Source organism: Poromitra crassiceps (assembly GCF_964638095.1).
Source record: "Poromitra crassiceps genome assembly, chromosome: 16".
Classification (NCBI taxonomy): Eukaryota; Metazoa; Chordata; class Actinopteri; order Beryciformes; family Melamphaidae; genus Poromitra; species Poromitra crassiceps.
In genome coordinates, this window is record NC_139645.1 from 23,446,591 (window position 1) to 23,469,435 (window position 22,845).

General features: G+C 43.6%; 2 protein-coding genes across 2 annotated transcripts in view; both read left to right on the plus strand.

The window, feature by feature from the left end:
- LOC310791530 (NLR family CARD domain-containing protein 3-like) overlaps positions 1-22,845 on the plus strand; it is a gene marked incomplete at its 3' end in the record, with an annotated part of 336,543 nt that overhangs the window by 35,224 nt on the left and 278,474 nt on the right. The gene's annotated exons all lie outside the window — the stretch shown is intronic.
- The window catches only part of LOC310791114 (NLR family CARD domain-containing protein 3-like), a gene marked incomplete at its 5' end in the record, with an annotated part of 37,361 nt that overhangs the window by 12,354 nt on the left and 2,162 nt on the right, over positions 1-22,845 (plus strand). The window contains 4 exons of the mRNA XM_083652815.1: positions 2,064-2,209; positions 9,593-9,686; positions 11,471-11,644; positions 15,053-15,099. Coding sequence (XP_083508941.1) covers positions 2,064-2,209; positions 9,593-9,686; positions 11,471-11,644; positions 15,053-15,099 — 461 coding nt within the window. The remainder of the gene's footprint in view (positions 1-2,063; positions 2,210-9,592; positions 9,687-11,470; positions 11,645-15,052; positions 15,100-22,845) is intronic.

The following is a 22,845-nucleotide window of genomic DNA, read 5'->3' on the forward strand; positions in this document are numbered from 1 at the left end:
CGCAGCATAAAGCCTAGAATCGCACAAAGCTTCATCAAAGCTCTCAAACCCAAGAAACGAGTGAGCCCCATTCACACTCGCTGCCAGGGAGGGAGGCTGCTCAAACTCGCAGCAGCAGCAGCAGCAGAACACTCGCTTGTGACAAACGCTGCTGAAAGCTACCAGACACGCCCACGGAGGGAGGAATTTGAAGGAGAGGGCGTTCAGAACTATATTGTTTAGATGTCTGATCTCTCACTGATGCCAAAAATAAATGGTTAAAGTGACTGTTCTGCCTGTTTGATTGAATTTCACAAAACTGCGATTATCTCAGCTTTCAGTCTCAGACGCTGAAACCATGCTGTACTCAACGGCTAATATCTACATAACTACTAACTCTACAAACTAACTATTTTAGACAGAGAAAGCACACATTCTATTAGTACTTTTGTGAACTTTGTGTTCACAAAGTCCAAGCAGAAAATAATCCTCGGCTCTTGTAAAATGAGCCAGAATCCTCAAAAAAACCCTCTGGCAGAACCTACCTACAGTAAAAAAAAAAGGCTGGCAGTGAATGTGTTAATAGCCTACTATAATATTAGTCTACAATTATGCCTCCCCTTTGAGTAGCCTACATGCATCTGTCAGTTCCCATCTCCCTCCCTCAGGAAGAAAATAGGCTACAAATAGGGGTTAATGGGAAATGAATTGAGAAAACTTGGACATTGTAGCCTACTTGCAATATTATTGTCAATCAAATGTCTCTGTTTCCTCGTTGCAAACATGTTTCTATTTTCCAGCCAACCAAAGAACCAGAATTGCATCAATTAAAAGCTGCAAATAACAGATGTTTTTAAATGATGTGATGATTGTTGTGAGATGTCAACACACTTGACCATGCCCCCATTTCGTGGTGCGCTCAGCGCTAAACACACGCAAGCGCTAAATTACCACTTTTATGACGATAAGGCCCCTGGTCTCAGCTCTGAAGTCCTGGGGCCCTATCTATCTTTGTAGTAATTCACATGTATTAACTCTCACATGTAAAAAGGACACAGACTCACTGCTTGCCTCTAACGTGAAGGTGATAGTAGGAACTCTAGAATTAAGAAATTCCTTCAAGCCCTCCAGCTCCTCAGATGAACCAGTGAACACAAAACAAATCATCAATGTATCTACCAACATTTGACAAAAGAACAAGAAGGATTGTTCTTATAAACATAATCAACCTCAAATTTGCCTCGTTTTATATATGAGGTCACACCCATTCTCTCATTAACACTGAGGAAAGCCACAGGCTGAAACACCTCTGTTCACTGCTGCTGTGTGGATTAAAACCTTTTTTTCAAACTTGACCTGTGAGTGCTGCTAGTTCCATTTGACTTTTCAGTATTTGCTTGAGCCTAAACTGAGTGAAGAAAAGATATGAATATATAGGCTACAATACAATAAGCCCTATTGAATTACCTGCCTTCATCTGAGAAATCCCTTGCCTCCCTTTCTCTCTCTCCCTATCTCTATACAGTATATCTCTCATTCTCTCTTGGCAATGTAAATAAATAAATAGATAATGATAGATAGAGTTCATTTGCAGAAACAGTTAAGTGCCATTCTTAAACTGAATAGACAACACCTGTTTGATAGTCCTGGGAGTGCACATTAAAAAATAACATCATTTGGGTGATTTATGTGAAAATTATGAGGTGAACATGATTATGATCAATAATACAAATATGTGTCGGGTTCTCCACACCCACAAACGGTATTAAAGGGAGTGAGAGACGGGAATCTGATTGGTTTGATTGATGTGATGCCCAGGGTCTGGGCTTTACATCAATCAAACCAATCAGTGTGATCTGCATCATTCTTGCCTGCACAGGTGATAAGCACGCCCATTTCATGATTTTGCATGGAGCACACAGGCGTTTTGCACGGCAGGGAGAATAGCAGAGGGTTTGGTCACGCCTCCAAATTGCACTAGTGCCCGCCGTTAAACACTGCACAAGCGCTTATCAGTGCGTTTGCGAGACCAGGGCCCCTGGTCTCAGCTGTGAAGTTCAACTTCTTTTTTATTCTTTATTCAGATTGAGGTTCTGCATCTTGAGAGAGGCTCACTGTGAAGTCCTGGCCTCAGCTCTGAAGTCCAACTCCCATCTGACAGAACTGGACCTGAGTGACAGCAACCTGCATGATTCAAAAAAAGTGAAGCTGATCTGTGCTGGACTGGAGAGTCCACACTGCAGACTGGAGACTCTGAGGTCAGACATCATATTTAATAATGTGCTGATTTGAATATTATATGAATTTTGTAATGTGTGGACGTCTGTATAGAGTCGATCAATCTGAAATCAGACATGATCTGGTTTTAGGGGCTTAGATCTCAAATTCTACTCATGTTGTTTGCCTTAATCATTTTACTCTGGAGAGGAGAGAGAGGGAGAGTCATATAGGCCCTAATTCACCTGATTACTATTTATGCAACTTCTTTGATTCCGTTATATAATACTTGCTTTCTTGCCTTTAAAGGACGGCTTTACCGGTAATCAACCCACTTTGTATCATATATAATCTCAGTAATATAAGCACATGGGCAGCCTTTATCTTCTCTCTCTGTTTACCTCACAGAGAAAAATGCTCATGCTCCTGTCTGCAGAAACTCTGCCCCCGTCAGCTGCAAGTCATTAATGCTCCTTAACACGTTCAGTGCCAGCGACGCCATATGGCGTCATTAGAAATTTACCGTACAGTGCCAGCGACGCCAAATGGCGTCATAACTCCAAATTGTTTTTTTGACGGGGGGGTGTCGATCTAAGCTTCTTACGTCGCCTCTAACAATATTGTAGCTATTGGAGGTCGATAACCTATTTTACAAACCCATTAGGTGGCGACAGCACTCTCCTGATCAGAGAAAAAGGAGCCAAACACACAGAAATAGTCACTGGGGAAAATGAGGAAATCGCATCGCATCCGTCCGTATGCATCGACGTGCCTCCATAAACGAGCACAACGCCAGCTGTGCCCCCAGCAGCAGCATCCGCTGTCACAACTGAGCACCTCCATGTACGCTGCAACAGCACATTCACATAATCAGCCTTATTATTCCGAACTGGAAGCATGCCAGCCCGTGACAAACACACGCGGAACCAAAAAGCTGAATGTCGCGCACCATTCACTGTGTGTGCGCAGCAAACTCAGCAGAGACTGAGAGCCACCAGACACATAAGACACACCCAGGAGGCGTGTGCAGTTGAGGGGGGGGGGGGGGGGAGCACGGAGAGCAGCAGAGCAGCATACACTTCACCCAGACAGACCCAGACATCAGAAAATTAGCTTCAGAGTCAGTGATGTGCTTGAAATGTTTAATTTCACAAAAGGCTCATTATCTCAGCTCGTAGAAAAAAAGGGATGTTTTTGCTTCAATCAAGCTATCTTCTCCGGCTCATAACTAAAGAACGGAAAATGGGATCAATAAACTTTTTTTTGCAGGTGATAGAAGAGAGTCTCATCGTTATTTGTGCGTGTTCAGTGTTTACATAGTAATTATTAAAAAAATTATATGACTGTTTTAAAATGCATTGCGGCCTATGTGGCACAGCAAGCAACCTTTTGCCCAAGGGCCGTGGCATTCAAAGTGTTAAGGCTCTCAATGCATTCTCCGTGGATGTGCGCATACTTAAAAAATAAAAATAAACAATAACAGCCGCCCTCTAGCAGATTCCACGTCTCCAGCAGCTCTGTTGTGATGCGTTGTGACGTAAAACGCGTCACAACGGAGCGCTTTGCCAGAGGAGGAAATGGAGATCTCCGTGAGGAAAACACAGAGAGAGGTAAACACTGCCCATGTGCTTATATTACCAAGATTATTAATGATACAAAGTGGGTTGATTACCAGTAAAGCCATCCTTTAAAGTATTGTATCTATTTGTGTTCTTTCTTTTTGTTGCCTCAAACTCTTCCAACAGGTTGGAAAGTTTGACACAAACAACAACACACCAAACCTCCATCCAAAAACACATAACAGTAGTACAGTAGATCAGGCTGCCATCAAAGCCCTGTGAAGCTGATATTAGTCATAATGTTTATGAAGTCTGTCTTCAGTCAAATGTGAAGAAAGAGAAAGTGGATTATATCACACAGCATCAGACTCCAATGCTTCATGTATCACAAACATCCACCACTGCCAATTTAGCATGCTATGGCATGGTATTGGTGTTGATGTGAGTGGAGAGCTACACACACACACACACACACACACACACACACACACACACACACACACACACACACACACACACACATACACACACACACACACACAGAGTGAGAACTAACTTTAACAATGAATCTAACATTAAAAATAGCTACTGTAGCAGGGACAAGGTACAGTGTCCGTGCTACAGTAGCTATTTTGAATGCTAGATTCATTTATAGCCAGTTTACAGTAGGCCTGACTGAGCAGTGAGCGCTGAACTGCAGGTATTCATGGTGAAAATCCTGAAAGCATTTAGTTATGTTATCTTAAGCTGATGAATCTGGCTAACTCAGTTAGCTGGCAAGCTAGTAGGTCTAGATCAATTTTAGGCAGTGTAGCCACTATAAGTTAGTCAACGTTAGTTGACAAATGGTCTCAGTTAGCAGAAGCTGACAATTCAATCAGAAACTAAAAGAATAATTCTTTCGGTACTTTAAGTGATAGAACACAACCACAATCACTTACCTGGTTTCTAAAGTGGATCTCCGCCCTGGCCATACCCGCGGCAGATGTCACCCTTCCTGGCAGAGGCTATATAAATTCAGTGATGATGTCATCAGTGATGCTGTCATCAGTGATGTCATAGAGCAGGCGAGGCTGCGATGCGCTGTGGTCATCAGTGATGTCATAGAGAGGCGAAATATGAATGGCGGTGAACGGAGAATAACGTTACTTTTTTGATCCCGTTTGAGTTGTGCCACAGGGTGCCAACGTTAATTTTGTCAATTTAAAACATAACTTTGCATGTCAAGAAAGTCGCAGTTTGTCGCCAAACTGTTGCACTATACGTTATAAATCAGAAAGACTACATACGCTGTCGCCTAAGTGACGTCACTTTCTCTACCGGCAAAGCTGAAGACCGGCGATATGCAACAAGCTTCCACGAGCTATGTAGTTTTTATACGAAACTAAACCCTGCGTTTCAGTTTGACGACAAACTGCGACTTTCTTTACGTGCAAAGTTATGTTTTAAATTGACAAAATTAACATTGGCACCCCGTGGCACAATTCAAACAGAATCAAAAAAGGAACGTTATTCTCTGTTCACTGCCATTCATATTTTTTTCAGCGCTGGTACAGGAAGTGACGTTTCACTTTAGCTCTCTATAAGAGCAAGTGAGCCAGCACAGCAGGTGAGCTGCAGGGTGGGCATGCCGCCTAGGATGTTCAGCTGTAATAATTTGAATTGTTATAATAGTATGATCAGATCTCGGTCACCAATCATACATGTTGCTACCTTGGAAACAAGAGAAAAATAAATAAGAAAACAATCAATATGACTACCTTGTCCTCTAGGCCAGTGGTTCTCAAAGTGGGGACCAAAAAAACTATTTTCACTATAATTCCATCCATAAGTATCACAATGACAGAATACATGACTATTTTGGTCATGGGTTTCATACACTTTCTGTAATAAAACATCCAAAAGCAAATATCTTATCAGATGGGGGACCCTGAGACAAAATCTTATCAAATGGGGGTCCGTGGTCTAATTTGTGTCAGTTTAGGGGTCCTTGATGTGAAAAAGTTTGAGAGCCACCACTCTACACCATGTGTATCTGTTTAAGTCAGGATTCTGTATAGCCTCCACATGTCCACTAGATCTAGAGATGCCTTCATTCCTTGAATTTCACCGAGAGCCTGGGGATGGTTATTGTAGGAATGAGTACCTGCTCACCTTTGTTTATATTTAAAACTGTATTGAAATTTCCAACTATGATATTTTGGTTATTCTCTTGAGAAGAGATAATACTATGGATTTCCTCTAAAAGATTGGATTATCTCCATTTGGAGCATATATTGATTATATTGATATTATAAGTAGAGCTGGGTATTGGTTCAAATTTCAAGAATCGATTCGATTCCGATTCACAAGGTTGCGAATCGATTAATCCCGATTCGATTCGATTCCGATTCGATTAATTTCAATATCGATTTGGTTAGTGATACCAAAACGTGTTTTTTGAGCTGTAACCTGAATTACATGACTGTCCAGTTATGTAACACAGGGGTTCCCAACCTTTTTTGCGCCAAGTAGATAGATGGGGGAAAAAAGTTGCGGACCGGTTGTCAATTTTAATATATTTACTCACCAGGTGGTGACAAATATACAAATAACAAATAACAGCCTTTTCATCTGTCAATAAAGACACTTTCACAATTATGCACAGTGATTTGATTTCAGCCTATATAATTTCTAAAAGTAGATATTAATGATCAAACATTTCCATTTATGTAGCCTACAGTATTTATGTTTTTGTTTCAACTACAAACATGAATAAACGTCAACTTGAAACTATGTTTCAACTACCACACACAGCATAATATTTTAGCCTGTTTATTAACTCATTGAGTGCCAGCCACTTTTGGAGAAAGGACGCTCCCAGTGCCAGAGTTTCAGAGCGTTTTCAGTGATTTCTCGAGGCCCACAGAATATTGTGTGATATTACTATGTAAACACCGAACACGCACAAAGAACGAGGAGACTCTCTTCTATCATCTGCAAAAAAAAGTTTATTGATCCCATTTTCCGTTCTTTAGTTATGAGCCGGAGAAGATAGCTTGATTTAACCAAAAACAGCCATTTTTTTCTAGAAGCTGAGATAATGAGCCTTTTGTGAAATTAAACATTTCAAGCACATCACTGACTCTGAAGCTAATATTTTCTAATGTAGTCACACCTCAAAAATAATTTCCTTCAATAAAACAGTGAAGGCCAGGGAATTTTGTTTGGCAGAATAATATTTTTTAGCTGCAACCAGTGGGAGTGTCTCTGGTGGCTTTCTGCTGCTGTGCACAGTGAAGGGTGCGGCCGGTGCGCTACATCCAGCTTTTTTACAGCGTTCCGCGTGTGTTTGTCACCGGCATCGGTGTCGGGTGCTGCCTTTCTGGCAGCTAATCGTGTGAAGAAACTATGCAGACAGACAGACAGAGGCAGAGGAGCTCAGTTGTGTGCGCGGATTGACTGCTGTTGCCAGGCACCGTCAGTTGCAGCCAGAGCAATCTACATGGCTCTGGGCTGCAGCATGAGCGCTTTCTCTTTGATCAGGGGGCTTTTTCAGGCTATATTTCGGACATTTCTCTAATCTGAAGAGCACTGTCGCCACCTGATGAGTCCGTAAAATAGGTTATACAGCTTCAATAGCTACAATATTTGTACAGGACATACATAAGGCTTTGATCCACGTCCCACCGTCAAAAAAGGCAATTGACGACAATCGTCGTCTTTGGCACTCTACGTTAGTATTCGAATTGACGACAACTGTCGTCATTGGCACTCAATGAGTTAAAATAATAATAAAAAAATCGATCTCTGGACATATGAATCGATATCAAAGGATTAAAATTAAAATCGATAAAAAATCGGAGAATCGATTTTTTTTAACCCAGCCCTAATTATAATTTATCGATTGTAACATCTAGCATAGATCTCTATCTTCCATTCTCATCAGTTTGGACAGCGTGGACTGTGTGTTGCAGTTCCTTCTTTTTTCTGACCCCCCCCCCCCCCCCCCATTTTCCCCCTAGTTTTAATTGGCCAATTTCCCCCTGCTGCCCCACTTGGTGCTCCAACCTCTGCCGATCTGGGGAGAGCTGTAGACTCGCACCATGTTTTCTCTGACACATGCGCAGTTGCCAGCCGCTTATTTTCACCTGACAGCGGGGAACTACACCAGCAGGACGTAGCACGTGGGAGGATCACGCTATTGCCACCAGTTTCCTTCCGCCCTGAACAGGCGCCCCAACTGACCAGAGGAGGCACTAGAGCAGCGACCAGGACACACCCATAATCCGGCTTCCCACCTGCAAACACAGCAAATTGTGCCTGTATGGACGCCCGACCAAGCTGGAGGTAGCATGGGGCCGTGAACCTGCGACCCTTGTGTTGTTGCAGTTCCTTCTTAAACAAAATCATAGCCCCCCTACTATTTCTAAGGCCATGACTAAAATATATATATCCCCAGTCCGTTCGGATTTCCATTTTAACTCACTTCCTAGATTTGATAAAACCCTGCAATATTTGATTGGCTCTGATCTGTTGCTTCCGTATAGACAATTGGAGGGTTCAGGTTAAGTTAGGGTCCAGTTAGGGTTAAGTTCCCCATCCAATTCAAATTCTGCTTTTATTACAACTTTTCCAGATAAACTGCCATCTGAAAATTGTGTCCCCAAAAAAGTGGATTCTGGACCATAACTAAATATTTATTTATTTATTTTAAACTACTTGGCATTTAGATGTATTCATCTGGTCTGTTACAGAAAGTTTTCAAGGAAAATGGGCTAATCCTGAAACAGAGGAGTGACAGTCTGTCTGGTTTCAGATGGAAAGACTATATAAGGCTGACATAATGCTGATCCACACTGACAACATGCTGAAGTCCATTGGATTATAAGACACTGGATTGGTTAAAGCTTTAATGGAATATTGTATTTTATTGCTTTATTCTTTATTCAGATTGAGTGGTTGCAGCTTGTTAGAGACTGACTGTGAAGTTCTGACCTCAGCTCTGAAGTCCATCTCCTCCCATCTGAGAGAGCTGGACTTGAGTTACAATGACCTGCAAGATTCAGGATGGAACCTGATCTCTGTTGGACTGGACAGTCCAGAATGCAGACTGGAGACTCTCAGGTAAAGTCAGTTTACAGTTTTTTCTCAGTTGATTCAACACATTTCCCAAACTGAGGTCCATTCTCTCAAAACAGGATTCCTGAATCTGCAAAGGTTGTCCTGAAGGTTTTACTTGATGATTTGACTTTTATTGATACAGCTTCACGCCAGTGAAGCTAGTTGAAAATAGAGCAGCTAGATGTTAAACAGTGGGAAGGTGACATCATCATCTACCCAGTTTTAACATCTGTCCTCTGGTTACTAGTTAGAGAATTCATATTAAAATGTCACTGAACACATTTAAAGCAGGCTAGTTTTGGTCCTGAATTACACTGTGGAGATAGTTAGTTCCCTGTGAGCTGAGACTGTGGAAAGCCTTCCTGAGCTACTGAGGCTGCAGATTTACTATCCATTTCTTTTTAAAGTGTTTCCTAATTTATATCCACTTTTTTATTTTTTCATGGCTCGTTGTGCAGCATAACAAATCATGTGCCATTTTGGAGGATTTATTGATCCAATCACCTTATAGCACCATGTGTGGAAATCAAACCAGTTTTCCTGTCAGTGTTAGTGTGGACCTGCTTTAGACCAGGGCCTCAACAGTACAGTCTGTCAGTAGAAATCATACAATAATGACACAATATAACAATATCATGTCTTCTTGTGCTTCAGGCTGAGTGTCTGTCAGCTGTCAGAGAGAAGCTGTGAAGCTCTGGCCTCAGTTCTCAGCTCCCAGTCATCTAATCTGAAAGAGCTGGACCTGACTAACAACGACTTCCAAGATTCAGGAGTGAAGCTTCTCTCTGCTGGACTGAGGAGTCCACACTGTAGACTGGAGAGTCTCAGGTCAGGATCACCATTACTGTTTAACAGACCATTTAAATTCTACTCTACATTCATATGAAAATACCTGAACTCTCATTTTCCTGCTGATGTAATTTTTGAAACCAGCTGAGAAACCAAAATGCAGCTATACTTTCTCTCCTGCTGAGAAAACATTTCATTCTTTCTCTCCACACTGCATCTGTTGGTGAAATCTGACGCAAATGACTTGTCAGATTCTGTTAAACTGAGTGCAGAACTGAATGAAAACACAAATATTGGAGACAGTTTTTTGTAATAATGTGACCTGCTCTGATGAAATCAGTCACATTGACCCCGAAACACATTTTGAGTTTTATACACTGTTGGAAAGAGGAGAATGTCTGCTTTCTGGTGATGTCAATTATCAAAATGATCTATGTCCTCCAAATATTGAGTGAGATGCAGCCCTTTATGTCTTGACTGTTTCCAAACTATTTTGAGAAAAACGGCCTCAAAGTTTGACAAAGTAAGCTAGTTATGCTTGTCACCCTAACTTTATGAGCTGCATTTGAATTTCACAATAATCGCTACAGAGAATGAAAACCAATGCTTTATTTTACTAAAATCTTCTGAAACCCCAAAACAGCCAAAATCAGCATTTTCTTATAAAATCAAGTTTCTACACAAACAGCGGGCCTGTGCTACATGTGACTGATTTTGTCCGAGGAGGTCACATATAATAAGTGATTTCAGAGCAGTTTATTAATGGGAATATCCAACATGTGGTTTTAAGAGCTTCCACTGAGAGCTATGATCTCTTATTTTAGAAGGTTAGGTTTAGGCTCAAAATAAACAATGACAAACTATTAGTGTTGAGTGAAGAAGCTGAATATGTTATTACAAAAATGTTCATATCAGGCGATGTTGAGTTTCATAACTATGCAAAATCACTATTTCTGTAGGTTTCAGTGGTTAATGTTGCTACTGAATAAAAGTTGAAAGAGTCCGATTTAATGTCAAACACATCTTTACTGCCACAATACTCCCCTTAGTTGTAACATGGAGGTTATCCAATACCTGACTGCCTTGAAGACAAGAATATAAAGTAGTTAGCAGGACCAGATGCAGCTGGAGCAGTTTGTAGAGTTTGAATGAGGAGAAAACCTCCTGAAAACTCACATTGAACACGTTGGTGAACACATTCAACAACAGATCCTCCTGGAAGACAATACAGCAGCAACTGGTCGGCAGTTACATTGCATTTCTTTTCGTGGTTCACACTCAAATTAATATTTACAGTGGCAGTGAGCTTCAGTTGGTGCTCTCGGCTGAAGGCCATTCAGCTGCCAGCTGGCTGCCATGCAAAGAGCTGAACTTTGTTGCACCATAAGCAATCGTGCTTTAGAGCAGTGTTTCTCAACTGGTGGGTCGGGACCCAAAGGTGGGTCGCGGGGCCGTTTTGAGTAGGTCGCAGATGTGTGCATGAGAAAAACTTTACTAGTCTACTTATTGAGAATGCTGGCATCGGCGGCCAACATTACTATCTTTCAGATGCTAGCAGGCCCATTTTAAAGCGAGAGTGAAGATACTAGTACCATATGAAACTAGAAGACCTAATGCATCCATTGGTACCAACATGCCATGCTAGCTTGTTGTGAAGAGGGCTAAATTACCCTACAATTTAGGCTAAATTCTGTAAATGACTAAAGGAAAATGTTGGTCATGAGGCTGACCAGTTGAGAACCACTGCTTTAGTGTGTGTGTGTGTGTGTGTGTGTGTGTGTGTGTGTGTGTGTGTGTGTGTGTGTGTGTGTGTGTGTGTGCAGGTTGTCAGGCTGTCAGCTCACAGAGGAAGGCTGTGATTCTCTGGCCTCAGCTCTGAGCTCCAACCCCTCCCATCTGAGACAGCTGGACTTGAGCTACAATAATCCAGGAGCCTCAGGAGTGAAGCTGCTCTCTGCTGGACTGGAGGATCCACAATGGAGACTGGACTCTCTCAGGTATGGAGAGGTTAACGTCTGCTAGAAGGCTGTGCCAACTTGTGAAAAACTGATGTTTGGTCAGGACCCCTTTTTAACGCACTGGATACCCCTTTTTCCTCATTCTTCAAAACCACAACAGCATAGCAACAACTTGTGTCACGGTTATGTTTAGGCACCTAAAGCAACTGGGTTAATGTTAGAGAAATGGTTTGGGTTAGGCAGGCATAAATAATATTAAATATAATGTAATGAAATGTACTTACTTTGAACATGCTGGGAATCGAACCCTGGTCTCCAGCATTGAAGAGGAGGGTATATACTCTGCCTGCTCCTCTCTCTCTCTCTCCTTGCCTGTTCATGCCCATTTTCTCTGTCCAGAGAATAATATTCCTGTATAGAGTCGTTTCCATGTTGCCAGACACTATGACAGTTTGAGTCTCCCAGCAGCAAAACAAGCTATTTTAGTGAACTAGGGGTGTTAATGATTAACCGATAGTCCGTTAACTGCCGTTAAGAACGTAACTGATTAAAATTAATTAACTGTTTTGACTGACAACATTGTTACTTTGTATCATCAATTCAGTCTTCATAGCTCAGTGTGTTAATTATACCAGTCCAGCAGAGGGCGTACCTCACCCAGCTAGCGCAACAGAAGGAGTGGTCACGTGAGAAGGTCGTCACACATGCATGAGGAAGTAGGAAGTGAATTGAGCAAACATGAAACAAAACAGATGCTAAAATTAGCCGCAAGCTCGCGCTAGCAACAGCATAGAATGATTACACTCTAAAAGTAAATCTGTAAATACTGCGCCGCCGTTCTCAAAATTCAACTCCAGGGGCAATTTATGATTCCCCGACGAGCATCGCTGAACGTCACGTTACGTTCCATTATCGCTGGACGCTGATTGTGGACGCTGTCACTCATAAAAGTTATAGCTAAATATTAATACTAGGCGATTGGAGCAGGCATCGTGCGTGCAGACTAGAGACAATAACACAGAAGCCTTGCTTTATGGTGGAAAAGAAGCGTGGTGGACGGCGAGGGATTTCATCAAGTTCATTAAACCAGGCGATCACGTCCCCCTTTGTTGAAATGACTATTAAGGACAGGCGGCTGTTCAAAGGAGGTGAGCCTTATTGTTTTTAGGCTAATTATAGTTTTATTATTATTTTCGTTTGTGATGCATGCCATGAATGTCACATAAATGATATGCAGCTATTGTGTGACTGTGAGGTTAAATAGAACTTGAACTGAGAGAAAGACGAGACGTGATATTTTGTTATGGGGGGGGAGGGGGAGTTGGGGGAGAGAAACAACGTTAACAATTAACCGATTAACTGATTGTTAAGTTGCGCAACTAACGGTTAAGGAAAATGCATGAAATTCCCATCCCTATAGCGAACGTGGAATGACGCACACGCGCACACACACGTGCGTATGCACACACGCACACACACACACACACACACGCACACACACACACACACACACACACACACACACACACACACACGCACACGCACACACACACACACACACACACACACACACGGCCTCTTGTTACCTGACGTCAGGCTCCACACTCATTACTCGTTACCTAACTTTATGATGGTTAATTTAAAGAGTCTCTCCTCAACACTGCAGCTGCTGCACCAGTTATTTTCTATCAGTCTGTCTCCTCAACACTGCAGCTGCTCCACCAGTTATTATCTATCAGTCTGTCTCCTCAACACTACAGCTGCTTCTCCAGTTATCCTCTATCAGTCTGTCTCCTCAACACTGCAGCTGCTCCTCCAGTTATTTTCTATCAGTCTGTCTCCTCAACACTGCAGCTGCTCCACCAGTTATTTTCTATCAGTCTGTCTCCTCAACACTGCAGCTGCTCCACCAGTTATTTTCTATCAGTCTGTCTCCTCAACACTGCAGCTGCTCCACCAGTTATTCTCTATCAGTCTGTCTCCTCAACACTGCAGCTGCTCCACCAGTTATTCTCTATCAGTCTGTCTCCTCAACACTGCAGCTGCTCCTCCAGTTATTCTCTATCAGTCTGTCTCCTCAACACTGCAGCTCGGGCCCGGCGCCACGAGGGGGCCTAAGGGGGTAGTATAGTTCATCTATAAAGGCCAGTTAGGCAATGTTTGTACCTGACATGTTTCGGCTGCTGTTGCTACAGTCTTCATCAAATTTGATCAGTTTAAGTTGATGTAGGCTACCCCCTGTAAACATAGCTCTGTTGTTTCAGAATTGGCAGGGAAGCGCTATTTGCTGTGCTTTGGTTGTCACAAGGTGTCAGAGATGTAGCTATTTATTAAATTTGAACCTCACTGCATGTTGTAGTGATCATGACGTGATTAAAACAGACACACACACACACACACACACACACACACACACACACACACACACACACACACACACACAGAGAAATCAGCTGCACCCAAGCACACAGCATGCCATGAGCAGAAAGATGGAGACAACGCATCTGATCACTTTCTTTCTTTAATTTAATGAACCTTTCACTGACTGGCTATTATTTTGTTGATTTTTTTGTCGATTTTTGCAGCAATTGTTTATTCTATGACTTTTCATATAGACATATATGTTCAGAGTGCTCCAGACAGGTCCCGCATTTCACGTTATGCAAAGCTCAGCTCTATTAATGCCTTAATCTGCTGCTGTGAAATAAATGTTTTATTTGATTTTGAATAGTAGTCTTTCTTGTGTTGTTATTGTGCTTTTCAGAGGTTATTATGGTTAAAAAGTCCAGAAATAGGCATAGCAGGTATATAACCTATGTTTTTCGATATAAAAATATCGTATACATTTTTTTTTTTTAATCGAAACAAAAACCGAAAAAAAGAAAAAAAATCTGCCCCCTCCCCAGTTATAACCGCCCCCTCAGTCATTTTATCCTGGTGCCGGCCCTGCTGCAGCTGCTCCTCCAGTTCTGTGTCTTGAGGCCAAATGTAGTTTTTCTTTAAAGTCTAAAGTTCATGAGGTGGGAGAAGAGAAACCATGCAGCTGTCTGTCAGTGGAGGTTTATTAAAATCTGATAGAGAACTGAGGCCTCTGATTACTGGTGCTACTAGTGTCCAGTAAACTAAAAGCACAGGAAGCCGCCATATTGGTCTGCAGTAAACGTTACTATGGTTACAGCCATTATTGACAGGAGTGGAGTGACTCGTGTTAGCGTACAGACTCAGTCTGGTCATGTGACTCAGGTCTGCACCAACATGAACATTGACTCTGATTCATGAAGTCAGTGTGAACAGAGCTGCTAGAAGCTGCGAAATATTGTTTGATGTTGAATGGAGGATATTAGTGATGGTGTCTGGAAAATCTCTCCTATGGAAGGTTATGAAGGTTATTTGTTCATGATCAAAGAGATGATGCTGTCTGACTTTATTTACCCCCCTCCCCCACAGTGTGGACCATGATGCAGTGCGGTGGTTGAAACCAGGCCTGGGGAAGTGTAAGTGTGTATTTAGTTTGATTCAGTTTCTATTGAAATAGAAAGCTCATGTGTGACATCTATTCATTCAAATCCTATTCTGAAACAAGATGGCTGACAAAATGTGTTATGATGAAATTGAAGAAGTGAACTGTCAGTCTGTTAATACCATAAAACTTCAATTAAAGTCCCATATAGACACCATTCCCTTTCAGTGGCCAGATGTCGCTACACGTTTTGAAAAATAAATGCTGGCCTAATTATTTATTTATTTATTTATCTGTTTGTTTATTTACTTGCATTCAAACGTCCCAGGTCAGATCACTACAGAGAGAAAAAATTGCGACCTGAAATTCAAGCTGTCAGTTTTTTCTTTTTACTGAGAATGAACCGTGGAATGACGGTGCACAATTGCCCGACTGGGTTACACTGGTAGTTGTTTGACGATAATGCTCGAGCTGTAAACAAGGCTAGCTTGGTGAGTACTCAACCAATCTGAAAAGATTATGTCATGATAAGTCCCTTAGACACATACAATGTGGAAAATAGGGTCCAGGTTGAAAAAAACGAAATTATCCTTTAAGCGCCCTCACAAAGTTTGAAGTTGATCCGACAAATAGTTCTAGAGATAAACCACTTTCTGTGTTTGCCAGTAGGTGGTGTTATGCCGAGTCTGTGTGCGTGGGTTGAGGTGTGTGTGTGTGTGTGTGTGTGTGTGTGTGTGTGTGTGTGTGTGTGTGTGTGTGTGTGTGTGTGGGGGGGGGGTGTATCGGTCACAAAAGTGACATGAGGTCACATGGTGACTAACAGACAGTGCTACCTACCCTGAAGAAGCAGAGCACACACACACACATACACACGCGAACACATACACATACACACACACACACATACACATGCGCGAACACACACACACACACACACATACACACGCGAGCACATACACATACACACGCGCGAACACACATACGCACATACACACACACACATATACACACACACACACACACACACACACACACACACACATACATACATACATACCGTAGCCTACATACATACCGTACATACATGCTGGAGCCAGATCTGTTTTGTATTCCTTTTGTCACCCTCTGCTGGTTGTTGTGGGTAGTGTCTTCTGGAAGCAGAAGGTGCTTCTCTTTGTGCCTGTGGCAGGCAGCCACACTTGCCTGCTGGCTACAACACTGACTACGTTTACATGCACACAATATTCCGCCATATTCGGAAAATGACAATATTCCGACTGAATGAATAATCCACTAATATTCCCATTTACATGCAGCCGTAGCTCGCCCTCCCCGACACGTGAGGGAGGGGGGGAGAGAGAGAGATGCAGGTAGGCGGAGCCGCAGAGTTTTTCTGTTGAGAATAAACAATAAACGCTATAAAGGGGCTGGAGGCTTGGCACTGCCAAATTTTATTTATTATTATTGGGCAGCCAATGTTCATAAAATAGCTTACTGGGTCTATATGTATCATGAGGGAGAGGGACCAGTGTGGACCCACATGGAGCAATATTTAAGCAGCCCTGTGTCTTTAGCTGCTTTGGTATGTGCGCCAGTCCCTGCGAAACGACCAGGATTACACGGTAATGCCATTATAAAAGGCTCACTGAAGATATGGACCCAATTCAGAAATCATTTTGGATTTAAACAGGCTTTACCCTCGATGCCAATTACGGCAAACCCATTATTTGCTTCGTCACTCATAGATACAGCCTTCCAATTGTGGTACAGTCGGGGGTTGAAATGTGTGAATGACCTGTTTAAAGATAATATTTTCATGTGCTTTGATACTTTGGTAAAGGAGTATGGTATTCCACAATCACACTATTTGAGGTACTTTCAAGTACGTCATTTTGTAAAGGAAATTGTTACTTCTTTCCCATCCCGACCACCGGCTAGCTGGTTGGAGGAATGTGTAAAATTAGATCCTTCTGAAAGGGCATGTATCTCTAGAATATATGACACTCTTCTAGCAGCGACCTCACCCTCTCTTGATCATTTGAAAGAGGCATGGGAAAGAGACTTTGGGGAAGAGGTTCCTGATCATGTCTGGCAATACTCAATTGAAAGAATACATTCAACATCTATCTGTATCAGGCATGGTTTGCTTCAGTTTAAAGTTTTGCACAGACTCCATCTCTCCAAGGACAAACTCTCCAGAATGTACCCAGAATTGGATCCAACTTGCTCCCGGTGTAAACGAGACCCAGCTACACTTATTCATATGTTTTGGACATGCCCAACACTGAGTAACTTCTGGGCTAGCATTTTTAAAACCCTTTCTTATGTATGCGAGGGCAAAGTAATACAACTTGACCCCATGATTGCTATCTTTGGAGTGGGCCCGAGCGCTCTGAAGCTCTCTGTGGCTCAGTCGGATGTGGTGGCTTTTACATCACTCTTGGCTAGATGCCTCATCCTGCTCAATTGGAAGTCGGTTACACCTCCTACACATAAACAATGGGTTGGTGAAGTGATGGCTCATCTAAAACTTGAAAAGTTGAAATATTCAATTCGAGGGTCTGTGCAAAAGTTCTTTAAAGTCTGGCAACCTTTTTTAAATTATTTTGAATCTCAATATGCTACAGCTACAATAGAGTAAAATGATATTCTGTTTATTTTTTTATTTTTTAAGTGTCTATAATAAGGTGGTGATGGAACTGAGGTAGTGGTCAAAAGTTATATGTTGCTGCTTTTGTTTTTGTTTTTGTCTTTTTGTTTGTTTTTGTCTTCATGTGGGAAGAGGGGGTTTACGTTTTGTGAGTTTTTGTTTTGTCTGTTTGGAAAAAAAATCAATAAAAATATTTGAAATAATATAAACAGAGCAGCACTATTCTTACGAGCATCACTTGGTCCATTTCAGGAGCTTGCTGCTGAAAAGTTTGGTGTTGCGCATCCAAGTCTTTCATAAAAAGTAGGCTAGCAGCCTACGTTATTACCTCGCAGGCTCGCAAGCATTGTGGACTTCCGTGGGCACTGGGCACTATAGGCTACTCTCTCTCTTTAAATCGATGTTTCTCATCTCCTCCCGATCAGAAATGTGGGCTTTTCTTTTTGCATGCCAGAGATGATGGATTATTATGATTATATCACCTGTTCTAGCACTTTCTAGCACACATCATTTGACCACAAACAGGCAACATGCGTCCCAAACTGCTGTAAAAACCCTGATTGAGACGCATATTCTGAATGCACTGTATACATGATCAAAGAATCCTCCGAAATCCCGAATAATACTGGAATAACCCAGATGTCTTAATCGGAAAATGCTAAATTCAGAGAAAGGGCAAATTCGGAAAATGCAACTGGAATATGCTGTTTACATGACCCTTCTCAAATTCAGAATATTGTCATTTTCCCAATAATAGTGGAATATTGTGTGCAACGTAGTCACTGATGTCATCCTCTTCTTCATAGTTTATACATGATGACATCATCTCCTTCATAGTTTATACATGATGACATCATCTGTAAGTGACACTAGCCCCGTTTACATGGGTCCAAAAATCCTACTTATAATCGGATCGATAGGTCAGTCAGATTCAAAATGTCTCATATAAACACCTTAGCCGACCCGATTCACCCGGATCGTTTTACATTTTCGATCGTATTGAAAGAGGTAGTCTACGCCGATTGATAATCAGATTGATGCTGCATATAAACGGCTGAATAGAGTGGATTCTGTTGATAGAGTGGATTATTCATTCTGCGCATGCGCTCTCTAGTGCAGAAGAACTGGACGGTGGTTGAGACAAACTTCTTAATAGAAACCCTGAGAGCGGTACATTCTTCTTCTTCTCCTGGCCAAATATCTCTGGAGGATGATTAACTGCTGAGACCGTAGAGCCGCAAATGACAGCACGTGCGATTACATAACTGCAAAAGTGTGCGATTATTATTATTTGTTCATGTCTTTTTGAGTGTGTGCCTCCTCTAAACTAACGTTACACGCGACGCAGCAAACACACGTTTCTCTGCCATCACACTGGGCATCAACACTCCCGCAAATAAGTAATGTTATGCGCAGCATAACATGTTTGGGACAGGCAAATGTCTCAAAATTTTTGTTTTTTTAAAGATAATTTTATTTCAAATTGTTTTATTTATTTAGTTTTAATATATATTAAATTGTTATATATTTCATGTATTTTAGTCTGGGATACGTGAAACTGTGGTATTTTTGTCCAAGGTTATCATACCGTCAAAAACTCATCGTGCAGCACTAGATCCATTTTTCCAGAGGTAAACAGGAAAAGTGGTAGACTGAAGTGCACCTCTTCTTCTCTGCAGGTAGTGGGAGAGACCGTTTGTGCATGTCTGTAATCAGTTTCAGCTGGGGCCATGTATACGCAGATTGAACGTGGATCGCTTTATTTAGCGTTCATGTATACAGATCAAATCAGATTCGTATAATCCGACTGATTTCAATCAGATTGAGGAAAACAATCCATGTAAACGGGGCTACTGTTTCTTCACCTAAAAGTCACATAGATGCATCATGATGTGTTTGATGTCTGGTGTTTAGTTTAGCATGTTGACTTCATGATGTCTTGTCTAAGTTAGCAGCTTGTGATTTGGGCTTGTAGGTAAGTTTGCTTTGTCCACATCAGCAGCTGTTGACTTGATTGTTTGTTCTGCATCAAATCAGATGCTTTGATAAGTGACATTTAAACAAACTAGGAACCGATTCCTGCAGCTCACATTCACAGCTCGGCTGCTGTGTGGCCTCGCCTGCAGCTCTGCTGCTGTGTGGCCTCGCCTGCAGCTCTGCTGCTGTGTGGCCTCGCCTGCAGCTCTGCTGCTGTGTGGCCTCGCCTGCAGCTCTGCTGCTGTGTGGCCTCGCCTGCAGCTCGGCTGCTGTGTGGCCTCGCCTGCAGCTCGGCTGCTGTGTGGCCTCGCCTGCAGCTCTGCTGCTGTGTGGCCTCGCCTGCAGCTCTGCTGCTGTGTGGCCTCGCCTGCAGCTCGGCTGCTGTGTGGCCTCGCCTGCAGCTCGGCTGCTGTGTGGCCTTGCCTGCCCTATTGGTGCTCGCACAATGTCTCCCTCTCTCCTCTCCCTCAGTCTCTCCCTCACGGTACGTGCACATCATGAAACGCTCGGCGGCTTGCCTCCTGTGAAAGCCGCTTTGACGCTACATCTTGATAGGCTGTGTTGCTCTATTTCCGTGTCTGATTGGTCCATTTACCTCGCGCCCCCTGCCGCTGGAACCGCCCCCAGCGTTTCAGCGTTTCACTGTCGCAGACTAGAGGCGGCTTGTCTCCGAGCGGCTTCACGCTCGCGGGGCGGGACTAGGGCGGGACCTTTCGTTGAAGCTACCCAATAACAGCTCTTCCTACACATTTCCTCCCCCCACCCTCCTGTGTACCTCGACCTGAGAACGTTTCTACAGGCTACAGCTCCAAGCTGGAAGCTGGTTTCCACGCCCACAAAACGCTGCGACACAGCGGAAAAGCGATTTTGCCATTGTAGATGTGCACGTACCGTCAGTCTCTCTCCCTCAGTCTCTCCCTCCCTCTCACTCCCTCTCCTCTCTCTCCCCCCTCTCCTCCTCTCCCTCTCTCTCCCTCCCTCAGTCTCTGTCCCTCAGTCTCTGTCCCTCTCCCCCCACAAACTATTCTTTAAACTGCAAGACATGAACATACACCCGGCCATAAACTACTGGATCCTAGACTTCCTCAGCAACAGAACCCAAACAGTCAAAATACACAACCGGATGTCCCACCCCCTGACCCTCAGCACCGGCGCCCCCCAGGGGTGCGTCCTTTCCTCCTGGTTCTTCTCCCTCTTCACTAACCAACTCACCTCCCTGGACACCTCAGTAAAAATTTACAAATACGCAGACGACACCACCATCCTCGGCCTCATCACAAACAACAATGAATCAGCATACAGACGAGAAGTAGAGAGAGTCGCAACATGGTGCTCTACTAACAACCTCCTGCTCAACACCTCCAAAACCACCGAAATAGCCATAGATTTCAGGACTGCAAAAATGACACCCAAACTCCCACTGACAATATCCGACCAACCCATAACCCTCACAGACTCTTTCAAATGTCTCGGAACCCCCATCAGCAATAACCTCAAATGGGACCACAACATCACCACCATCACCAAGAAAGCACATCAGCGACTCTATTTCCTCAGGCAACTGAAAAGATACAGGATTAAACAACGCCTACTGCTCCGCTTCTACTCCGCCATCATACAAAGCATCATCACCTCATCCATAATTGTCTGGTTCGGCTCAGCTGATCAATCATCTAAATCCAAATTACAGCGCATTATTAATAAAGCAGCAAAAATCATTGGTTGTGACCTCCCCACCCTGGACTCCATATACACCTCCCGAACCATCACCCGTGCCTGTAAGATCATTAAGGACCCCTCCCACCCAGCCCACCCCCTGTTCCAGCCCCTCCCCTCAAAAAGACGATACAGATCAATTCCCACCAAAACTACCCGCTTCAAAAACAGTTTCTTTCCCACAGCCATACGGACTCTGAACTCCCTCAGCACCCCTCTCCCTCTCCCCCCTCCCCCCTCACCCTAACTATACGTCTGTTGGTCTTGTATCCTGTATTTATGTATTTATTGTTGGAAGTGGGAAAGGTGTAACTGTTTAATTGTCTAAATGTATCAATGTCCTGTTTCCATGTTTTGCCAGAGCTACAACATCATGTACTGAAACTAAATACCACCAACCTGGTTGCGTGGCAATAAAAGTATCTGTATCTGTATCTGTATCTGTATCTCCCTCAGCCTCTCCCTCATTTATCTATCGCTCTCCTCTCCCTCTCTCTCTTTCTCTCCCTCAGTCTCTCCCCTCTCTCTCTCTCTCCTCCTCTCCCTCTCTCTCTTTCTCTCCCTCAGTCTCTCCCCTCTCTCTCTCTCTCCTCCTCTCCCTCTCTCTCTCCCTCAGTCTCTCACCCTCTCTCTCCTCCTCTCCCTCTCTCTCCCTCCCTCAGTCTCTCACCCTCTCTCTCCTCCTCTCCCTCTCTCTCCCTCCCTCAGTCTCTCCCTCTCTCTCTCCCTCAGTCTCTCACCCTCTCTCTCCTCCTCTCCCTCTCTCTCCCTCCCTCAGTCTCTCCCTCTCTCTCTCCCTCAGTCTCTCTCCTCACTCTCCTCCTCTCCCTCCCTCAGTCTCTCTTCCTCTCTCTCTCTCCCTCAGTCTCTCCCCCTCTCTCTCTCCCTCTCCTCTCCCTCCCTCTTCTCCTCTCCCTCTCTCTCTCCCTCGCTCTCCCTCCCTCAGTCTCTATCCCTATCCTCTCTCTCCCTCAGTCTCTCCCTCTCCCTCCCTCTCCTCCTCTCCCTAACTAGCAGTCTCTCTCTCTCTCCTCTCTCTCCCTCAGCCTCTCTCCCTCTCCTCTCTCTCCCTCAGTCTCTCTCCCTCTCCTCTCTCCCCCCTCTCCTCTCTCTCCCTCAGTCTCTCTCCCTCAGTCTCTCTCCCTCTCCTCTCTCTCCCTCAGTCTCTCTCCCTCAGTCTCTCTCCCTCTCCTCTCTCTCCCTCAGTCTCTCTCCCTCTCCTCTCTCTCCCTCAGTCTCTCTCTCCTCTCTCTCCCTCAGTCTCTCTCCCTCTCCTCTCTCTCCCTCAGTCTCTCTCCCTCTCCTCTCTCTCCCTCAGTCTCTCTCCCTCTCCTCTCTCTCCCCCCTCTCCTCTCTCTCCCTCCCTCTCCTCCTCTCCCTCTCCTCTCTCTCTCCCTCTCCTCTCTCTCTCCCCCAGTTTCTCCCCCTCAGTCTCTC